This window comes from Prunus persica, chromosome G6 (assembly GCF_000346465.2).
Source record: "Prunus persica cultivar Lovell chromosome G6, Prunus_persica_NCBIv2, whole genome shotgun sequence".
NCBI classification, from domain to species: Eukaryota; Viridiplantae; Streptophyta; class Magnoliopsida; order Rosales; family Rosaceae; genus Prunus; species Prunus persica.
This window is the reverse complement of record NC_034014.1, coordinates 24641804-24663825: the sequence shown is the minus strand read 5'-3', so window position 1 is coordinate 24663825 and position 22022 is coordinate 24641804. Positions and strand designations below refer to the sequence as shown.

At 36.9% G+C, this 22022-nt stretch overlaps 6 protein-coding genes and 1 non-coding gene across 8 annotated transcripts in view; 4 read left to right on the top strand and 3 right to left on the bottom strand.

The window, feature by feature from the left end:
- LOC18774156 overlaps positions 1–1348 on the top strand; it is a 5377-nt gene extending 4029 nt beyond the window's left edge. Inside the window, exon 5 of the mRNA XM_020567036.1 lies at positions 27–1348. Within this exon, the coding sequence (XP_020422625.1) occupies positions 27–156 (130 nt within the window). The 3' untranslated portion in view covers positions 157–1348. The remainder of the gene's footprint in view (positions 1–26) is intronic.
- On the top strand, positions 3637–7387 carry LOC18772091. The gene is made up of 3 exons (XM_007207600.2): positions 3637–4185; positions 5401–5568; positions 5672–7387. The coding sequence occupies exons 1-3, from the start codon at positions 3637–3639 to the stop codon at positions 7385–7387; spliced, it is 2433 nt and encodes an 810-aa protein (XP_007207662.2).
- On the bottom strand, positions 7798–9145 carry LOC18774564 (dolichyl-diphosphooligosaccharide--protein glycosyltransferase subunit 4A). Its single transcript, XM_007205031.2, has 2 exons — positions 9037–9145; positions 7798–8108 (listed from the first exon to the last, which is right to left on the bottom strand). The coding sequence occupies exon 2, from the start codon at positions 8106–8108 to the stop codon at positions 7995–7997; it is 114 nt and encodes a 37-aa protein (XP_007205093.1). The 5' UTR covers positions 9037–9145; the 3' UTR covers positions 7798–7994.
- On the bottom strand, positions 9227–9298 carry TRNAH-GUG. The gene has a single exon. It is a non-coding gene; the product is annotated as a tRNA-His (tRNA).
- LOC18773638 (glycine-rich RNA-binding protein 6, mitochondrial) lies at positions 10174–12147 on the bottom strand. Its single transcript, XM_007207613.2, has 4 exons — positions 11893–12147; positions 11412–11480; positions 10669–10775; positions 10174–10546 (listed from the first exon to the last, which is right to left on the bottom strand). Exons 1-4 carry the CDS (start codon positions 12059–12061, stop codon positions 10484–10486), a joined length of 408 nt encoding a protein of 135 aa, XP_007207675.2. The 5' UTR covers positions 12062–12147; the 3' UTR covers positions 10174–10483.
- Positions 12248–16319, top strand: LOC18773095. Of its 2 annotated transcripts, none has more exons than XM_020566845.1 (11): positions 12248–12401; positions 12510–12595; positions 12703–12847; positions 13321–13459; positions 13580–14290; positions 14364–14440; positions 14534–14612; positions 15030–15088; positions 15415–15469; positions 15688–15769; positions 15887–16319. In XM_020566845.1, exons 1-10 carry the CDS (start codon positions 12327–12329, stop codon positions 15723–15725), a joined length of 1464 nt encoding a protein of 487 aa, XP_020422434.1. In that variant the 5' UTR covers positions 12248–12326; the 3' UTR covers positions 15726–15769; positions 15887–16319. The 2 variants fall into 2 exon arrangements, with proteins under 2 accessions (XP_020422434.1, XP_020422436.1); XM_020566847.1 differs by having other exon boundaries at positions 15875–16319.
- LOC18775287 (histone H4) lies at positions 20106–20691 on the top strand. The gene has a single exon (XM_007206114.2). It carries the CDS (start codon positions 20191–20193, stop codon positions 20500–20502), a length of 312 nt encoding a protein of 103 aa, XP_007206176.1. The 5' UTR covers positions 20106–20190; the 3' UTR covers positions 20503–20691.

Here is a 22022-nt window from a genome sequence, read left to right as displayed (position 1 = left end):
AAGCTTTGAATGATGTCAATGCAGGAAAAGGTTTCAGGAAGTGGTGGTAAAACACAAGGCCAGAAGAGGAAATCTACTTCCTGCAGTAGGCAAGAGCTGCGATTTTCTCCACGATTAAGGTTTCTCCCTCGGACTCGCTCACAGAACAAGTCTTAAACTATCTTCCTTCATCAGAATTACTCACAGCCAAAGCCTTTTGGGGGACTTAAAAGAGGTAAAAGCACTGCTTGCTTTACATATGTTTAACAGAGAGAACTGGGACTATAAGTGAAACGAATACAAAGCATGCTTGTTTGTATTTGGGATCATCTATGTGAAGTGGACGGATGGGTGGACATAGCAATAGCTTAGGATGGCTGTTTCAGGCCTTGTTATATCTCTTGTCCTTCTTCCTGTTGAATGAATCGCAGATGGAATAGACAGCATGGTAGTACTATATTTCAGATAGCAGAATAGGGACCATCTCACATCATACTATATCTGTCTTGTTGGCTCCTCCATGGTTTATGGTTTATTTGTTGTTTCTTCTTGAAAGCATTATTTATAATGTCAATTCCATTGGTCTTTCCATTTGAGTCCAATCAACCATGCTACACCACAGTTGAGACAGTGTGAATGGTGACCAAAGATGAGCCAACTCACGATAGTACAGCACTGGGCTCTGAATATTCACATGATTGCAATTTGGTGCATAAGTGCTTGGTGGGTTAACGTAGAAGCCAATTTTGAGCCCATACATAAGAAGGTAGATCGCATATTGGGCAATTATATGTTTTACCCCATGGATAGAACTGAGCCTATTAGCTTTTGGAAAATGGTACACAACTAACTGTCCATAGTGCAAGTTTTAATGGAGCAAGAATGATATCACGTAATGTGGATTCTTAATCCAATTAAGTCATCATCACATATATTTCTCTGGACAGCTATGAGTCTCACTTAGTTGAAAATGTGTTTTAACTGAGCAACCAATAAGCACATGATCTCGAAGATGCTTAGCTTCAGCATAAGTGATTTTCCATTTGTTTGATTAGCTCAAGTTGAGGTGTAAAACACTAAAAGTTGTGGCATATGAGCTGTGCTCATGCTGATGATGTTTAGTGAATTTGTCTCTACATTCATGTGTAGTCTACCTATTGAATTGAAACACTCCTCACACGAAAAGGGCTGATAACCTTACGATTAGGATATCAATGACATATGCTCGGAATCCAATTATGGATGTGAGCTGGTAGCATGCATGTTTTGATTCGGTCTTACTTATTGTCCAGTTTGTTTAATTGTTGGAGTATTGTTGTATATATTTTGTATTTGAACGGAAATTAGGTATTTTACTTCTTCATATTTATTTTCGTAGTATCTGAGCATTTTCTGGACCGGCACCTTCTTTTCTCTGTTAGCATTTCCTATTGCATTCTAACCTTTATTGTATAAAGTCACATCTTTGTGAGACCTTACTGTACCCTATTACAAAGGGCGCAAGTCACATCAAGTCGAATTTACACCAATTTTGAGTCATACCCTTTTGCTTCAGACTCTGTTACCAATCCTGACACTAACCTATCGGGAACTCCAAGTTGAGGAAGGTAACTAGGAGAGAGACTTCCATGTTGCAGGTAAGTTATTACTAGGGAGGCCTGTTTTCATGCATTGCCGAAACATGAATTTGTTTTACATGATATCACCCGTGTGCATGTATGCTTTCTGTTAGGAGCAAGCAGGTGTTTGTGAAATTAAGCAACCAGGTAGGCCTGTTTGCATGTTCTCTTGCTAAAGACTGTTATGTTCTTAGACGGTTAATCAAAGACCATTCGATTAAGTGAAATTTTATTTGAATGCGTGGTCATGATTCACAGTCTAACGACGTACCATGACAGATTATCTAGCTGGGAAACATATTCACACATGTTAGAAATTGTAGTTTGTTAGTAATTGTTGTCATAGTTAGCTCAGAGCATGTTACCAAGTCCTTTTCACACATGATGATACATGGTGAACCTCCACAACACATTTATTAGATGGATTAGATTTATAACAGGAAGTCACATTAATATTAGTTGCTTCCGTCATGATTCTTGGATTTATTTTTTCCCCCTCTCAAATCTGTAGTTGGGCAGTCTCCTTCCTGTCTTAATTAAATATAAGCGATGACGTGATGGAAATGAAGATTTAATACATGCTTATAATATTTGAACTATAGAAGTCCCAAGAAGCTTTTATAACTGAGTACTTTGACAACTGAATGCCTTCATTTCATTTGGTTGTTTCTTAGAGCCAAAACAGAAAAACCCACGAACCTGGTCGTACATATGCCATTACCCTGCCTTGTGGTTCACCAATTTCTTTCCATTTCGACACAAAGCAGCTTCAACATTTCACAACTGCGCAATCTGCCCATGAAAGGCAGGGATGAATGGATCTGATTCTATAACCAGCACAAGCAAGATCTGGTTTTCTTCTGCCGACTGAAACAATAATGGCCATGATGACAAAATTACGTTCTTAAAAATATTTTTATTCTCATTCCTGGTTAAATTAATTTTAATCATCCAAACCAAACCCATCATTTTTTCATGTCACTTTCTTGGGATATATATATTTTTTTAATAAATAAGCAGTTCCTAAAATGTTGGGTTGTACAAAAACAACGATTACAAAGTCCCCATCATCGGTGTTACCAAAAGCTACAAGACAAACAATCCAAACCCAAAATCTGAATTGACATACAAGCTTATCAAGGATATCAGAAGATTCAATCTGATTAAGAGTTTTTATTTTATTTTTAATACAAACGATAATTTAAACTACAAAGAGATTTCTCAGACGCACATAATTAGGATATTTTTAGTTGCTAATGATGGTAATCAACCGGCCACATTAATCCAACCACTTTGGACTATTATCCCACCTAAATACCATCATATCTAGATTTAACAAAAATTCAAATTTTCTCAGATGGGGCAGTTATGTGAAACTTTTCTAATAAAAACTAAGATCTCTCCTCTCACTTTTTCCTTTCCCCATACTACTTTTTTCTTTTTTCTTTTATTTTTAGAATTAAGAAAATATAATATGGGTAGTTATGTTTCATAAAAGTATGACCTATGATCTGATTTTGTTTTAATTTTAATTTTTTAAATATGAAACAATGTGAATTTACCATATTATCCTCATTTAATAATATTTTTAATTTTTAATGTTTGAATTAACCAAGGACATTTTCTGGTATGTTGAATGTTCATCATTCTCTGGCTTTTGCTTTATATATTTAGATTTTAGTTAAAAGTAGAAAAGAGAATTCACAAATTTGTCAAAAGAAATCATAACAGTTCTATAAAATAACATCTTTCACAACTCTTATTTTCTCCTGTAGCAAAAAGATAAAGAAAAGGTCCTACAAATCCTCTGGTTAAAATGTTTAGTTAGGACAAAGCTTCTAGTATAAATAATAGAAGTTGCGCCATGAGCAGACATGTCCTCAAAGGAGCAAATGTGTCTTCCCTCTCCTCCAAACCAAACCTAGCCCTTCATGCTGATCATCTTTTATGCAACAACAAGAAGTAAAGGGCAAAAACCCTTTGATCCCATTTCACACACCACTAATTCCTTTTTTCATAAGTAACCCTTAAGACAAAAATGGCAGCCTCTACAACAATGGGAGATTACCAAACCCAATCGTCATGGCGCCCACGCCTAGGCTCCGCTCTACGCACTGCCTTGGCGTGCACCATAGTTGGCTGCACCACCCTCTATGGACCTCCACAACTCCGAAAGTACTTGACATACCCATCTTTTTCTTACATGACCACCATTCTAATTGTCCCGGACGCAAAGCTTGGTGATGTCCTGAGAAGTTGTTGGCATGTCATGTATGCCACTGTCCAAGTAATGGTGCCTTCTGTGCTTACCCTTTGGCTGGTTGGCCCGAAAAATTTCGACATCTTGCTGGCAGCAGTGGCTGTGGCAGTCAGTGCTTTTGTAGTGGCTTTGCCAGAGTCTACACACTTGATGTCTAAGCGGATTGCATTTGGGCAGTTGGTGAATGTTTATGTAGGCACTGTGGTTCATGGGGCTCAAACTGGAGTTGTCATGCACCCTCTTGGTGTTGCAGCAAGCACAGCCCTTGGAGCTCTGGCTTCTGTCCTTGCTTTGTTGTTTCCCTACCCTCGGCTGGCTTACTTTGAGGTAAATAATTAATCTTCTTGCTTTTACTCATGCACATGTATTGTGGCCCGTCAAATAACAGCTGTTTATATTGTTAGACTATGAATCTGAACCAGCTATTCACTCGGGTTCTTAGTTTAGTAATGTCTCAAATCAGGTCATTTTTTCTTATCAAACTTTATGTTACTAGGCATATTGTTATTTTGTAAGACTATAAATCGGAATCATATGTTCAAACAAGAATCCAACGGAGTAAGGACTCGGATTATTAATTTGGAAATAGGAGTGCATTGTGTTGCTAGACAGTCTAGCAAGAGACGGTTTCATTGTATTTCTTGACGGGGTTTTGAGCATGATAAAATATAAGCACAGAAAACATATATAGAGGATCTTATTCATTGTCACTAAACCAAATACGGATAAAGCAAAGAGACCTCCATACGTGGGAGTGAAAGATGTGTTTTGGGAAGTGCATATAACATACATGCCTACATATATTTATCAATTAATAAAACCAATAATGTTTTGCATTTTCTATCTTTTAAAAACTCGACTGGTCTTTAGATTTGACAGCTGAACCAACCAGAGTGAAGCAAATTATAATGCATGCGTACTAGTTGCCAAGTCCAGCTAATTTGGAAACAAAGTTCAACACGAAAGCATCATACGGCAAATGGCAGCTTGTTGATTGGGATTATTTAGAATCTCAGATTGTCATGTCCAAAAAGGAAAAAATAAGTGTTTATTGGTGGCTCTCAAGGGCAGGACTTAGTCCATGCGTGCTGTTCATGGACAGTTGCCTAGTTTGGGATTCGTGGTCCAATTAAAGCCCCTTTGGTCCTGTCTGAATATTGTCTCTTAAACCAGACATAAAAAATTGCAAAACCCTATTCATGGTGTAATGCAAACTGAAAAGTTTTATTGAAAGATCATGACATTTGATTAAGACCCTGTATTATTGTGTTTTCTCTGTTAAATGAAACATCCCAAATATTCATTTGTCTAAATCTGATGTAACGTCTAATACGAGCAAACATGGACAGAACTTGCCTCTACAAAATCGGCTTGTACAGAAAGGGTGCCCAAGAACTCGTATATTATATCAAGATCTCCTATTTTTCTGACGTGGGATAATATTATATTAAGAACTCATAAATCTAAGATGACTTTTTTTTCTTTGTTAACCCAATTGCAGTTGGTAAATACTGATAGTTGTGAATTGAAATGCATTCACAGGTCAAGAAATCATGGAGGATGTATGCTGAAAATGCTTCCCAGAGGCTAACTCACTTTGTTGAGGCCGTCTCTGCCCAAGACAAAAGAGGAGCACTTGAATTCATTTCTCAAGAACAATCTCTCTCTAAAGCAGCAGCTAAGCTTCATCAAAGCATCAGCAACAATCTGGTAAGCTAACATTGACTCATGTCCAGTGGAAAAAATGAACGTGAGCTTCATTTAGTTTGTTCATTCAGCTAAAGATTAAAGCCATTCATTTTCTTGTAAGCAGGTAGGGATGGTGTGGGAGAGACCACATATGAAATTTTTAAAACCAAATTATATGAAGTTGGGTGAACAGTTGCAAGAAACTGAGATTCCATTGAGGGGGATGGAGATAGCTTTATCTAGTTGCTCTTCATTTCCTCTTAATCTGATTGATGAAGAGCTAAGAGGTCATTTACAAAGTTCAGAAGTACAGATAAGCCTAAGGCTGCTGCAATCTAGGTACTCTATGCCTTCTGATGCAACAACAGCTCCAGAGACAAACAGAGAGATTTTGGACAATGCCCCTTGGATTGGCAAACCCACCACCACAAACCATGACAACATGGCGGCTTCGTTCTTCTTGTACTGCATGGAACTCCTGCTAGAAAACCAACCCATTGCCCGAAATCCCGGAAACACTCTGAAATCTAACCCTAACCAAGAACCAAGCGGTGCACAAAATCAAGCGCACTGTAACTTCCAAAGGGTTTGGAAGAACATAATGCCAAGCCTCAGGAGTTTAGTTTTTGCCCTCAAGTGCTCACTTGCATTAGGCCTTGCTGTGTTATTCGGTTTGATATATAACAAAGAAAACGGATACTGGGCAGGCCTCACCATTGCCATTGGTTTCGTGACAGGACGGCAAGCCACATTTACAGTTACAAATGCTCGAGCACAAGGAACGGCGATGGGGTCTGTCTATGGAGTCATATGCTTATTTCTTTTCCAAGGAATTGAGCACTTCAGACTTTTACCACTCATACCTTGGATCTTTTTCACCCATTTTCTTAGGCATAGCAAGATGTATGGCCAAGCTGGTGGGATCTCAGCAGCCATTGGGGCATTGCTAATTTTGGGTAGGGAAAATTATGGTCCTCCAAGTGAATTTGCAATTGCAAGAATGACAGAGGCATGCATTGGACTGATTTGTTTCGTTTTAGTAGAGATTGTCTTTTATCCTCTGAGAGCAGTGACCCTAGCAAGAAATGAGCTTTCTAAAAGCATGGGGGCACTTCGAGATTGCATCAAAGACATAAATCTTTGTGTACCGGCTTCTGCCGGACTGAGGGAAAAGCAGAGGAAGCTAAAATCCCACCTTAAAAAGTTAGAAAACTTCCTCCAAGAAGCTGAAACAGAGCCTAATTTCTGGTTCTTGCCCTTTAAGGGTGCAAGTTACAGTAAGGTCCTAGGATCTTTATCGAAAATGGCTGATCTTTTACTATTTGTGGCCTGTGAAACGGAGTTCCTCTCACAAGTAACACAGAAATTGGGAGGTGCTTCAGAGGAACTAAGGCAACATATGAATGCTGACGTAGAGCTTCTAAAGGAAAAAATTAACTCTTCACTGAAATGCCTTGAGGAGGTGACTTCGATCAAGTCCGTTGCAGCATTTGAGACACAGGCGCAAGATGATTACCACGACAGCGAATTGGGCAAACCAGCAAACCCCTTTAGGATTTTGGGTGCAGGAGATGAAGAGGTTGAGATTATTGTAAGTATTCTTCTTCAACATTTTGAGGAAGTGGCTGACAACGTACATAATAGTGACAGTGAAGCGAAACGTAAAAGCCAAACGGTTCTTTGTTTGGCTAGCCTGGGATTCTGCATCCGAAGTTTGACGAGTGAAACAATGGAGATGGAGAAACAAGTGAGGAAACTAGTAAAATGGGAGAGTCCTTCAAGGCACAAAAAATTTCTTAATATTTGTTGTAAAGCTGATGCACTGGATGCACATACATAGTGCCTAATAAGAGGTCTGTTAGCTTGACCATACATCTAACCGATTGGCATTCATACCAACCCAAAAAAAAAAAAAAAAAAAAAAAAACGATTGGCAAATGCTATTAGATTTGTCAATCCTTCATTGACCTCAGTACGCATTGTAATTTGGCTAGATCATGTAGACAACTATATGAAATATAATCGTTCCGCATATGCACCAAAAGGATTCTTGTTTTCCATGCATTTTACTTTTAAAATTCACAAAGGAATCACAACTTTGAAACCCTTTCGAGAACATATTCTTTCACATTTGTTACAAACAGCAGATTACTGCCACCGCCAATGGTAAGCTCTCAAACAGAACCAGCATCACATTCAATCACGGGCACATCCTTTGAATGTTAATACAAAGGTGTGGAAAACTTCATATGAAACAGATATAAATTAGTGAAAGAAAATCACCTGTGTATAACAATAAACATTCACATTGCATAACAAAGCTTTTAACTAATTCAAGTTGAATCCATTGTGAAACAGTTCAGGCTACAAAATTAACAGGGTATCTCCATTAGTCGCAAGAAAAATGCATCTCTCTATTGCAAATACATAAAAAAGGAAACAGATCCTTAGTTGCCTTCGTATTTTGGGTCGGCCATCACATAATGATACGCTATTACCAATACAAATATGAAGATGCCAAGAAAATTGGCAAAGAAGCCCAGGTCCTGATCATCCATCATCTGTAACATCAAATGCAACAATTGGAAAATAAGCAGACGCACTCAGTGTACCTCAATATCATTTCTAAAACTTGTTAAGTAGGTACCCTACATGTACACAAGTTGGAAATATTGAAACTAACTGACCTAACAAAAATATCACATCAAAACGGAGTTCAAACTCAAAACCATATTTGCAATAAGCAACAAGAACTTTTTTTCCCATGAAATATAACTAAGCATCAAAAGAAAGGGATATTAGACAGCCATCAACCAGAAGATAAGCAACATCCTAGAACTTAAGAAAATCAACAAATATGAATTGCATAATTGATCCATCTACGCTATTCCCTAATTGAAGCAAGTTAGAAAGCCAGCAAACAGAAGAAATTGGGTTGTAGTTATAACTTGCAACTTCTAGTTCTAGCCACACCACCCTCTTTTGCAGATTAAACAAAAACGCTTTTGGGTTCTGAAAGAAAAAAACCTCAAACCCAACTAAGCCTTTAAGATGAAGAAATCACACTGCCATTCTCCCTACCATAAAATAGAGAAATTCAAACCCATTGACAACATTTTGTAAATCATTGAAAACCCAGCAAATATTATCGTTCCCTTGAATTACCCTTCATTTTCCACAATTAGACTCACACCATCAACTATTGCTTAAATTTTGCATTCATGTTTAGCTCGCAGGCCACAGCCCATTTCACCTACCGACAAAAGTTTGATTCTTTCAACCAAACCAACCTTTTGGCGTAACATTAGAAAGCAAAACAAAACTACAAATTACTCTGTGAAGAATATAGATCTACGAAAGGGATGAACAACACCATAATTGCTTAGCAGAATTGAAAACATTGAATTAGAATTGCCATCATAAACAACGAGATATTACGGATCAAGATCACATAATTACAAGAATTGAAAAAAGGTTTGAGATTCTTACAATTCTGGAAGAGATTGCTCAGTCAATGGCGAAGATATAAACTTCTGACAACTGCTGAAACAGAGTGAGGAAAGGGCGTGCTGAAGCTACTTGTACTCCTTATACAAGGGAATGCATTTTGCCCAATATTTTACGGTTCACGAACGACGTCGTTCTATGGGAATTTAGAAAAAGCAAAAAAAGATTGTAGTGTGGCTGCTGGGATTCGAGCCCAGGTCTCCACGGCCACAACGTGGAATTCTTACCACTAAACTACAGCCACAAGATGTTAGTTCGTCTACGAAGATAATATTTATATAACAAAATAAAGTGAGAAAGAAACAACTATTCCTTTTTTGAATGTTTTGTTCAAAACTCACTTTAGATTGTATTAGATTGGTAATACATGAAACTTTTATTTATTTATTTATTTATAAAAGTAATATTGGGAGAAGGGAGAATTGAACCTAGTACCTCGGGTGTAGGTGTAAATGCTCTTAACCACTTGAGAATTGAAATACAATCCTCTTGCAGTAAAGGCTCGTTTGTGAGTGATTCTAGGAAAGCCAATAATCACTTTAATTGGTGGGGAGAAGCACCTTGCTTAAAATCACTTAAAGTATATGGAGAAACACGTAGGATATGCTTCTCCCCATAAGTGATTATCGTCATCCCAGAATCACTCCAAAAAAGCCCTAATACATGAAAGTTAGAAGTGATTCTATGCAAACCAAGGCTTGTTTATATTGCTAATACATGAAACTTAGAGTTGTGCCAATTATTAAACCAAATGGTTATGATTAGGGATGTTCAAGATCCTATTCAATCTGCCCAACCCTTAAAAATCCCATTAGGACGACAGATATTAGAAATTCTTAATCAATCCTTAATACAAATCCTTACTAGACAAGCTCCCTAAATCAACATTTTTTACCTGTCATTAAAGCCAACCATCTAATCCAATCTCATCAAATATCAATTGGATCGGATTGAATCCTAAGTAGGCTCTTATTAGATTGGAAAATTCAAAATCCAATTTATATTCAGATGCAAATTGACTTAATATTAACAGTTCTGGACTGTCGATCGTTCATCTCATACCATGTCTTTTGCGTATATGTTTCCTTTTCCTTTTAAAAAAAGCAGGAACAGGGGTAGAGCAAAAAAAGACAAGATGGACATGCCAAATGTAATGTGATGTCAAGCAAAACATTACAAAGAAACGGATAAGTTCAATTATATTATCAAGAGTGAAATCAAAAGCTTTTATCGACAGAAATTGCTTCGAGGTACAATTAGCCCATGAAAATGAGAACAAAACTGCTCCTACGTCCAAATCTTCCCAAGGAAGCCAAATGGTTTCACAAACAGCACAGCCCCCGTTTCTCCACCAAGTAGGGTATAATTCACAATGTAACACTGGTTGGATTGATCATCAGCTAGCAGTTGGGTAAGTTTCTGGAGATGCTCACTGTCCTGGAATTCTTTTTGGTCGTGCAAATTCAGTAAAAATGACCCATCCATCAAGAACCTGCCTCACACAAATACATAATTAGAAAGTATAGCACCAGTTATATTCGTATCATGTATTAAGAAAATATGCAATCAAAATAAAAAAGTACAAAGAAGATGGTTGTTGCAAGACATGCAGACCTGTGCATCCATCCCTTTCACCCCTTTCTCGGCGTCCTCTAAAGTGGCATAATTCACAAACCCAAAGCCCTTTGAGAATCCAGAATCACGGTCTATCACTACCTTTACTGAAACATGAGAAGAAATTGTCAATGCATAACTATAAAACAAGGCAATGCTGCAAAATTTGGAACCTCAGATGTCCAAATCCATGGCATATCTTACACAAGGAACAATTAAGACAATTGCTCAGAAATCTAGAACAAAAATACAAGCCAACTGAAATTATGACCGTGTGCTAATTTACATCTCAACCCAGACACCTAAATCCCAATCCTTTTGTGTTGCCTACACAGGTTCTATTGTATTTGGAAGGTTTTATTTCATATTTTGTAGCACCATTCCCATTCTGTCCCATTCCTTTTCCCGGAAAATCCTTGATTCTCATCATACTTGAAAATCTTGCAGAGATGGTATGAAACTAGAACTATATCATTTACCAGAAATGAGATTCTCTTTGCATCTCCAAAACTAAACATGCATCAGTTCCACTGAAATCTCATTTCAAGCTTAAACCGCATATCAGTTTGTTTCTACAAATTTATATCCTAAAATATTTAACTATGCAGTAAATCCGTCAACTTGCAACACTAATGAGACAGAAAAAGAAATTTAAAATCTTGATCATGAAATTTAGTTGGGGGCTACATGAAATTGAAGCAATGAAATCCAAATGAGCAAGGCATATGAGAACCCCGTATTACCATTAACCACTTCACCAAATTGTGAGAACGCTTCGTTAAGTTTTTCAGGCGTGGTTCTCTTGTTAAGCCCTGCAAGCACATTTGCAAGACAAACCGTATCATCAAAGCATATTTATGCATACTCCAATAACCCAAAATGTAGTATAGCAAAACAAGTTCCTCTGCAACTGCACCCCAATGAGCATAATTTGGAGGTCCAATTTGGTTATCTAAAACAGCAGTATAATAAGAAATTAAACTTCTCACTCGCCTTTACAGAAGCCCAAATTTTGCTAATTATCAAACCTTCATGATATAGAAATTGGTATCCATTGGTTTATGGACGCTCCAATCGTCACAGAAAAAAGTTTCAAGCTTTCTCACTATTCTCATTATGGTCACCACTGGTCATGATGAACCAGTTGAAACCAACGAACCATCTTAGACTAATTTTCTATTAACTAAGAAAAACGCACAAAGATTTTTAATGGGAAATTGTTACCAGCGACGAAGAGAGTGGTGCTAGGTTCTGCGGTAGCTTTATCACTGATGTTGTTGGAATCAGCAACAGAGGCATAAGCCAAGGACGCAGCAGTTGCAGCAGCTCTAGATTGAGAAGCGAAGACTGGAGTAGACAGAAATCGCCTTACAAGTCCTGCCCTCAGCGCCATTTCTTCTCTCTCAGAGTTTGCCTTGCTCTGTTCCCAAAATTGAAGAAAAACCCTAAACCCCGAATTTTTTCATTTTATAAAATACCAATTATTAAATAAAAAGCCGTTCTCTTTATTTTATTTTATTTTTTGTAAAGGGCAGTACTTTGGCGGCAAAGAGGTTAAGATTTCCCGTTAAGTCCTTCCCCAAGTCTCAAAGCGTCACTTTAATCAAAATAACCATTTTCGTCTTTCACGACCGACCCAGTAGCCAAGCTTCAGTCTCATGGTTTCTACTCCGAGCACGAACCAGACCATCCATGGCGATGACAATACCGACGTCTCCTACTTTCAGAAAACAGTAACTACTTTCTCTGCTTTTCCGCAACAAAATATGCCCTTGAAATTTGTTTTTTTCCTTTCTTCTTACATATATTGTTTTTTATTTTGGGTTTTTGAATTGTGAAAGGTATGTTTGAACGATTGGTGGCTGATTAAAGCCGAAAACGAGGTCCAAGGAAAGTGGCTAGCCGTCGCCGGTGTATCTTCTAGAAAGTGAGATACATTTATTTGATTCTAAGTTCTAGGGTTTCTTTCTCTTCATTTCTCCTGTTATTGTTTTTGAAGGAATTAATGGCTATGGTGGTATTGATCAATTTTAGTGAAGGTGCCAGGCGAGTGTTCTCCTCTGCACCAATAGCCAAAAGATTCGATGTTTTCACTCTCGAGACGGTGGATGGCATATGTGTAGCCATCAAAGGGTTCATAAACAAGCAGAAGACTACTGAAAATGGGTTTCCATCTGAGGTAGTACTTAAAATTGGCTTCCATTCTTGCTCTTTCATTGCTGATTGTGGTTTTCATTATGAACTTTTAAGTTTTGAACAATCAAGTAGTGGTAAACTGAGTTTTTAAAAAAAAATACGGAGTGGTAAACTGAGTCAATTAGCTATGAACATAAACAATCGGTATAGATTATGGAAATTCAAAATTTCTATTTTTGGTTTTGTTTTACAACTATAAGTGAATGATGAGCACTAAATATGTCTGTACCCAAGTACTTGGTAAGTTTATTGTGCTGAACAATTCGGCTGTTGCTTTTCCCGTCATGCTACAAAGCCTGCGTTTGTACACTTCATTCACTAAAGGAATGCTAACCAGTATAAGGGTGCATTGCAAGTCGTTGTTGCTGCATAACATGTTCACTAAAGTTAGAAATTTAACATTACACCTTGTTTTATTTATTATTTTGGGTCATTTTTGCCTTTGATCCTAAGCAGGTTTTCAGTCATTTTCTGTTTGGCTTTCCTTCTTACTGGGAACAATGGGTTGCAAAGTTCTTTGGTGGAGACTCTACCACTACTTGTGCGGTTTCTGGAAGTATTTCTGATTCAGACAAGTTAGCTACTCAGCCAGGAAGTAATACATATTTATAAATTACTTAAATGTCCAACGTGCACTATTCATGCCTAAATTTTTATATAATTATCTAACATTGCTGTTTTGAATCTTTTCTCTCTTGCTGTGGAGTGGCTGCAGGCATAAAAAGTTCTATTCCATCTTCCTTGCATTTTGATCAAGAAGAAACTCCAGTTGAGCAGGTCTCTTGTGAAGATAGGCATGATGTTGAAGTCCCAAAACAGTTTTCTTCTGAGCTGCCTACGAATGTCGCTGTTGATGACTTCCCTAAACATGCTGCTGAGGAGGAAACAGACAGAGCAAGTATTGGAGCAAGTGATTTTCAGTGTATTGGTAAACCAATGCATCTGGTAAGCAATCAGAAGAAACCGGTATCCAGATGCTTTATGAAGCATAAAAGTACAAATTCTTGTCCTGCATCAGAGGCCTCTGAGAGCCTTGGTGGAGTATCAGGTGCAACTACTCAGTCTGGGGGGAAAGTGGACATATCAGAGGAATATGCAAGCTATTCTGCAGGCAGAGTGACCAGAAGTTTGTCAAGAAATTTAAGTAGAAAAGGGAAAAAGAAGAAAATGGTGGGATGTGGCTTGAACTCTGAGAAAAATACTGTGGATTCTGTTCCAGCGGTGTTCAAAACTTTGAGCAAAAGTTTACAAAATGATAATTGTAAAGTAGGAGGGAAAAGTATGTCCCATCCTTCAGATTTTGAGTTTCAAGAACCAAATGATTTGAAAGTAATAAAAAAACTTGATTTTGGGTGTCTAGAAGATGATTTGCAGCATACTCACAATGCAAAACAGGGACAGAATTGTGGAAATATTACAACTCAAGGTACCGTGCATACAAGCTTGTTTATCCTTTGGCCTTGCTTGAACTAATCAAACTTACAACTTGAATATTGCAGTTGGAGGAGAAAGTGATGCTAAAGAAGAAAACACATTCAGGAAAAGAACTAAGACAAACACTACCTTTTATACAAAGGTAAGCTGGTTATAGTAATGCAAGTTAATTGTCGTATGTCCCCAGTAGTCTAGTGATTATCACACATTCATTGTCCTTTTAATGCCTGTTTAGGAAAATCCCACTCTGGAGGTGAACAAGAAAGTGTCTATTGCTACTCCTGAATCTTTGAATATGAGACGGTCCAGAAGCGGTGAGTGTGTGTGTGTGCGTGCGTGCGTGTGTGTGTGTGTGTGTGTGTGTGTCTCTCTCTCTCTCTCTCTCTCTCTCTCTCTCTCTCTCTCACACACACACACGCACACACAGATTCTGCCAATTGCTGCTTATATAATCGCAAATTGAAAATACATAAGCCGAATTATAGTTTCCATGGCTAGTTATATGAGGAAACTTTGTATGCACACTTCTTCAAATGAATGGTTCATAGCATTTGAAACATGTCTATGTTGTCTTTTCTATTTTCTGTTGTTACTATAATCTTTGGAAGAAATTGAAACATCAGAGTTTCAATTTGTACTGTTCTATTTAACTTTTCTTGTCCCATACCAAGTTAAATTGATTTTGTCTGTCACAGTGTGTATCAGGAAATAATGATTTGCATGTGTTGCAGGGAGACTACTTCTACCGACCATGGAATTCTGGCGCAATCAATTGGCAATCTACGACTCGGTTTTTCCCTTTTTCTTCTTGTTGGGCTTCTGTGTGGTTGCTTAGCTTTCACCTGCACCTATGTGTGCACAGCCCACTGGCAATAGACATGCACACTCACTGGAGGATAACTGGAAATTGAAGTAGAATATGTTGACATTCTTACAACCAGAATTTAATTTACCAAAATGTTATAACACAAAAACTCTTTTTAATTCTTACCACACTATGTAGGGGGTTGGCTACGTGATTTCCTTTCATGTTCATGTTTACTTTCATAACTTTAAAGTATGGCGTATTATCAGCTTGAGGATACATTGACTCTCTCTCTCTGGTGGTATATTCAGGATCGTAAGGTTACTGGAATTCAGGGAGGCCTACCTGTAGTAACAACATCAAGAGGTTTGTCCCTTATAAACTGTATTAGACTGGCACCTCTTTTCCTTCCTTTATGTGAATGAGAATGACTTTAGTAGCGTTTATTATTTTGTCAACCTCTTTACCACCTCACCCAAAATTTTGCTTTAAAGTCATTTTAACTTGATGCTTAGAATATTTTCTGCTTCTTTTTTTGGTTACTATAATACCTGCTGATGATAGTGTGTCTCACTTGCTTTTAGGCATTTGCTCTGGGTCTCAGAAACGCAACAGACGATAGAGGTTGAGTTTCTGGCTGAGCTTTAGACTCGTTTCATACCTCCTGTAAGTATGGTATCTAATGTGAGCTGAATATGATCTCTTAAAAATTCAAGTTACCTTTAAAATAATCACCAATTCAAAATTCAGCTTTGTCATTATAATTTATAGACTTGCACACAGGTAACAGCTTGGAAATAAAGTGAAGAAGCATATGGCAATAATTTTGTACAGATTCTACCGCAGATGAGAGAAAGAGGATGAGAACTCATGTCAAGCTGACCTCTACTCAATTATAACAAAATTTTCAAGCTGCAGGAGTACGTATAGAAGACATAGAGCTTGGGCTCTTCCCGTCAGAATCTGCGATGTGTCTATTTTTGTTCATGCTAATCCTTTTAGCTTATCCAAGTTCGAATGTAGCATTGAATCCAACTTTACTCTTTGGAGCATGTAGGTGGTAGTTTTTGCATATTTCGGATGTGTTATTTTGCTTTTGGTGATACTGGCTCAGCCATGTTAGGCCATCTCCAATCATAGAGCTAAATGTAGTTCATGCTATAATTTTAGCTCTCTAAAATATTAATTAATTTTTCCTTTTGTTTTTTTGATGCAATTTGTTTTTCTATCTCGCGCTATGCATGGTTATATTTGAGGGCTTTCTATATTTTATTATTTTGAGAAAAACTATGGTATAACACTATTTTGAGAAGAAAAATAACAAAAGTTAATGTTCCAAAAGGTTCTGACCTCCAACTGTCAGAACCAATTTATATATATACTATATAAATTGTTGTTTCGAAGTATGGCTCAAAATTGTTTCCAAAAATATATTTTTGTGTTCCTTTTCTTATGCTTTGATTTTTATCACAAATAAAATAATAACAAACTAAAATAACAAGTTTTGAGTTTTAGCCCTTCGCCCCTAGCCCCTTAAGCCATCTCCAACCCATGAGGCCAAACATAAAATATCCCAAATTTTAGCCTATTTCTTTTCCCAACCCAAGAAAATGAAGGGGCTAAAATTTGGAAAAACTCAAACTCGGGGCCAAATACTAGTCCATTTATTGCATGAACTAGAATTATTTCTGATGGAGCCCACGCAGGCTGACACAGCCCATGTGCAGCTGCAGACTTTATAGCGCCACATGTCATGCGCTCATGATGTTGCCGTTGGTTCAAACATCCCTTATATATATAGTAACCAAAATCAACGATCTATATTAAATCCATGCTACTTTAACAGTAAAAAAAAATTCAACGACTGAAATTTAAATCCAACGGTCAAAATAATATTTTACATTAATCTAAATCAAATCCAACCCATAACTCACTCAAAACTCTATAAATACCCACAAATTTCTCAAATAATCTACCAAAAATTATATTTGTGGAATTTCAATTTTTTAAGGTTAAATTATTCAAAAAATTAAATTATGAAGTTATTTAAAAAGATTAAATGAAGAAACGTTATCCATTTAAAAAAAATTAGACGTAAACCATTCTTAAACAATTTAATAAAGTTGCGAACTTAAAATTTGAGTCTGAAGGGTTAGGAGGAAAAAATGGTTTGAGTTCGAGCAAAACCCAAATAGTTACTTTTTGGAGGGGTAAAATTTGGGTTTAGCTCCAAATGGGTTGGAGATGGCCTTGAGGCAAAACCCAAAAAATCCCAAAATATTGCCCAAAACCTCTCACAACCCAAGAAAATGAATGGGCCAAAATTTAGGAAAACCCAAACTTGGGGCCAAATAGCAGTTCAGCTATTGCCTGGACCTAAAAAAAAAATTAGTAGAGTCCACCTACTACGTCAGCAGCCCATGTGCAAGCAATCATCGTTGGGGCTCGCCAATAGCCCATGTGCTGGTTATGGAAGATGCTGTCTTGCCAAGTGTTGGCTTGTAGTGATGTTATTTTGTTTATATTCTAATAATAACTTAAATCAACGATATATATTAAATCTAAGCTATTTTAACAATAAAAAAAGGATCAAAAGGCTGAAATTTAAATCCAACGATCAAAATAATATTTTAAATTAATCTAAATCAGATCCAAGCTCAAAACTCACCCTAAACTCTATAAATACCCATTAATTTCTCAAATAATCTACCAAAAAATTATATTTGTGGAATTTCAATTTTTTTTAGGTCAAAATTTTCAACCCCCCAAAAAAAAAAGACTTAAACCATTCTTAAACAATTTAATAAAGTTGTGGACTTAAAATTTGAGTCTGGAGGATTGAGAGAAAAAACGATTTGAGCCTGAGCAAAACCCAAATAATTACTTTTTGGAGGGGAAAATTTGAGTTTAGCCCTTAAAAAATTGAGAGGTTAGATTTTGTGAATGGTACCATTTTGAGGGGCTAAAACAACACCTAGTCCCTTGCTCTTGCATTAGACATGCTCTAATATCAACCCTTGAATTGCAGTTGCACAAGATGTTCCCTTTATCACGCGCACGCCTATGTGGGATACTTCCTCTTGTTGAGTAGCACATGCGCTGGGCCCGCACAAAAAATTGGCATGGGCTATAACTAGGCTACATTTGGCCTAGTTGGAGGGCTAAGGCCATTTCCAGCCGTTAGCCGTTGGACTAAATGTAGTCAATGGCTAAAAATTTAGCCCCCCAAAATATTAATTTTTTAAAGAATAGTGTAAGGCTAAATTTTTCTATCTCCAACCATACATGGCTATATTTTAGGGTCTTTCATATTTATTATTTTGAGAAAAACTATAGTACAACACTCATACATTCCACAACCATATATTGTTTAATTGAATTAAACTACTATTTAAAAAATAAAATAAAGCCAACAAAGGCAATTAAAAAAAAAAATTGGAAAGGTTCAAGGGTCTGACCCTTCAACGATCATGACCCAGAATTTTTTATAATTTTTTATAAACAATACCAAACATTTTTTATAATTTTTTTTAAACAATACCAAACATTTAAGGATGGGTTTCAATGTTTGAGCTCCAATGGTCATGAACAAGACTTTTTTATAATTGTTTTTAAACAACACTTAAAAAGATTTGAAAAGCTGACCACATTTATTATTATTATAAAATTTATATATATAAAAAAAAGGAGTGGTTAGGTCTGACCTCCAACGTCATTGCCAACAATTTTTTTTATATTTTTTTCTTAAACACTACGAATTGAAACAATCAAAAGGCTTTTAAAAAAATATATATATATCAATGTTGGCTGTTAAAAAACACATGGATGGGCCCCACTACAAATTCAGTCTAGGCCAAAGCTGGGCTATATTTGGTCCGGTCGGAGGGCTAAAGGGCCAAATTTGGCCCTCCAAATTTGGCCAAAATTTTGTTTTGCTCATGGCTGGAGATGAATGTTACATTATTTTATGGTTATATTTGAGATATAGCCCATGAGTGGAGATAGCCTAAAGGACTAAATGTAGCCCTCAAAATTTAGCAAATATTTTTTTTAGCATACGGCTGGAAATAGATTTTGCATGTTTTGAGGGCTACATATGACTTATGACCAATAATTGGAGATGACCTTAAGTGATATGTGGAACATCAAATGAATTTTCTCTAATGTAGGCGCTTGGGGTTGATGATGTACAAAATCTAATTTGTCCATTTTCTCTGTCTCAATTTTTTTTTTTTTAACATTATGAAATTTGTAATTGAGCCGTTTGATGTATTATGAGATGAACTTACATTAACAGCTCACAATCAAATAATGCATCGAATGGCTCACAATCACCTGACGACTGGTGATAAGACTACTTAAATTCCAACATTTCAATGGAACATGTAGACTTCTTAATTTCCAATTCAAGTAAAATGCTAACATATCACCTTTCACTTGAAAACTGACTTCATGCAAGTTTTATGGCTTGTGCCAACAGCCACTACTAATTTTAAGGTTTGTTTAAAAATTTTCATCTTGAAAATTACTGCAAACATTTAAAAAAAAAAAACAAAATCAATGGACCCAAACTTTTTATATATCTATGCACATTTGGTTAAATTTTTACCCCAAGGTCCTAGTAAAGAGACGTGTCTTACTTAAATCACAAAAAGTTCATTCAAACCCAAAAAACAGTATTCACAAAAATTAAGCTCAATCGCTCAGACGTCGATAACACTAAAATCTAACGGTCCACATTCATTTTCGTCTGATGCCAAAGTCGAAAAACACAAAACTCGCCACATCATCAATCCTCGATGAAGCACAATCCGAACTACCGCTTTTCGATACTCACAGTATCGGCGATCCAAACATAATCGACGGTCCACGCAGAACCAAAACATCGACGCGGATCGCCACTCTGAGCCGTCGATTGAAACCCAATCCAACTGTCCACACGTTCCCCCCAAATCTCAAATAAACAAACACAAAAATCACATCCCAATATAAAAGCCCACCTCCCCTCTCCCTCAACACAAAAGTCACGGGACTCACACTCACAGATTAAAAGTTCGATCCAAAATCAAAACCCTAGTTTTGCAGAAATGTCGGGTAGAGGGAAGGGAGGCAAGGGGTTGGGCAAAGGAGGAGCCAAGAGGCACAGGAAGGTGCTGAGGGATAACATCCAGGGCATCACCAAGCCTGCAATTCGTCGTCTTGCTCGTAGGGGTGGCGTGAAGCGTATCAGTGGCCTCATCTACGAGGAGACACGTGGCGTCCTCAAGATCTTCCTCGAGAATGTGATCCGAGACGCTGTGACCTACACAGAGCACGCCCGGAGGAAGACGGTGACTGCCATGGATGTCGTCTATGCTCTCAAGAGGCAGGGCAGGACTCTGTACGGGTTTGGTGGTTAGGATTTTTAGGGTTTCGAATTGGGAATTGTAAAGGGGTTAATTGGTGTTGTGGTTGTTGGGTAGTTTAGGAAGCAGTTGCTTGAAGTTGATGTTTTTCTAGGTTGATTATGAAATGAAAATCTACTTGTTTTCTCAATCCATTTTGTCATCTTTGATGGTTTGCATGAATTGCAATTGTTGATTTTGATCTCTTTGGTTTCCAATGTTGAAATTCCATTTTGCAAACACTGGAAGGTCCCTAGCTTTCTAAAATCAGAGTTGGTTTCAGCTTACTAGAAAATGGGCTGAATGCCAATGATTGGGCCATTGTAAAAATAGGCCAAATCATCCATGGTTGGTTTTTTTAAAGTGCTTGATCAAAATCATTTTAAATTTTGGTAAGTGGGCCAAATTCATATAATTCATTCAAAAGTCCATGCCCTTTTTGGGGTTACAAGACTCAGTATAAATTTGGATAATTGGACCAGATTTTTATAACTCGTTCATACACTATGCCCGGTTTAGCCCAATGGGTTCAAATATTTATGAGTTTGGAGTTTTCTATGCACACCCAATTGTCGAAAAACAGAAAATTAGTTGGGTGTCCTTGGAAGCTCCCCAATTTTAATAACATACATGCTTGAACCCACTTCCCTACTGGATCAATGTTTTTGAATGAATTGTATGAACTTGGCCCAGTTGCCCTTTGGGCTCCCTTTCATTCATTTGCCAATTTTCTGTCAAAATTATGAACACAATATCAACACCAACTGGAAGTATTTAAGGATTAAAAGATCGGCTATGCAGATATATCGGGCCTATTATTTTAGGTATTGAAAAAAAATCAATAGAAATGACTTGTAAGTTTTGGAACACAGAATTTTAGAGTAAAACTTTTGTAGATGTTATGTACATTATAATAAATGTATTGAACAAATAAACTCAAAATTTACTAAGTATAAGATATATATATATATATATATATATGATGAAATATAAGTGGTATGTAATGCGCGTTAATAAAAAATGTGAAAATAAAACGTTGATTAGAATGAATAAACCATATGCATAAAGGTAGTTAGATGTTTTTGGAGATATGTGGGTAGTGGACTATAGATAGATTCTTTATATTAATATATTATAGGGTTCTGGGTATGATTTAATGGCTTGTTTAGTTCATAGGTGTTCCAATTAAGCTTTAATTTCCTCTATTTAACTTAATTGCATATTATAATAATGATTAGAGATTTTTGGGTTTCAATTTGCATCAATTGCCTTCAAAACTTCTGAAAATTTTATGAATTTTGTTATGGGTATCGGGAAATAGTGACGATGTCGACAACATATCGGGGATATATCGTTGATACGGGGACGATATGACCTTACCTCCCAATATCAACGTCAACACTTGAAAATCAAGATATATCGATGTATTGGCCGAATTTTACCATGAAAGTATTTGATTTTAAAAAGGAAACCCAAATATAAGTGAAGAGGAAATTGAGCTAAGCTAAGTTGAAATCCAATACTTTATTTTACTT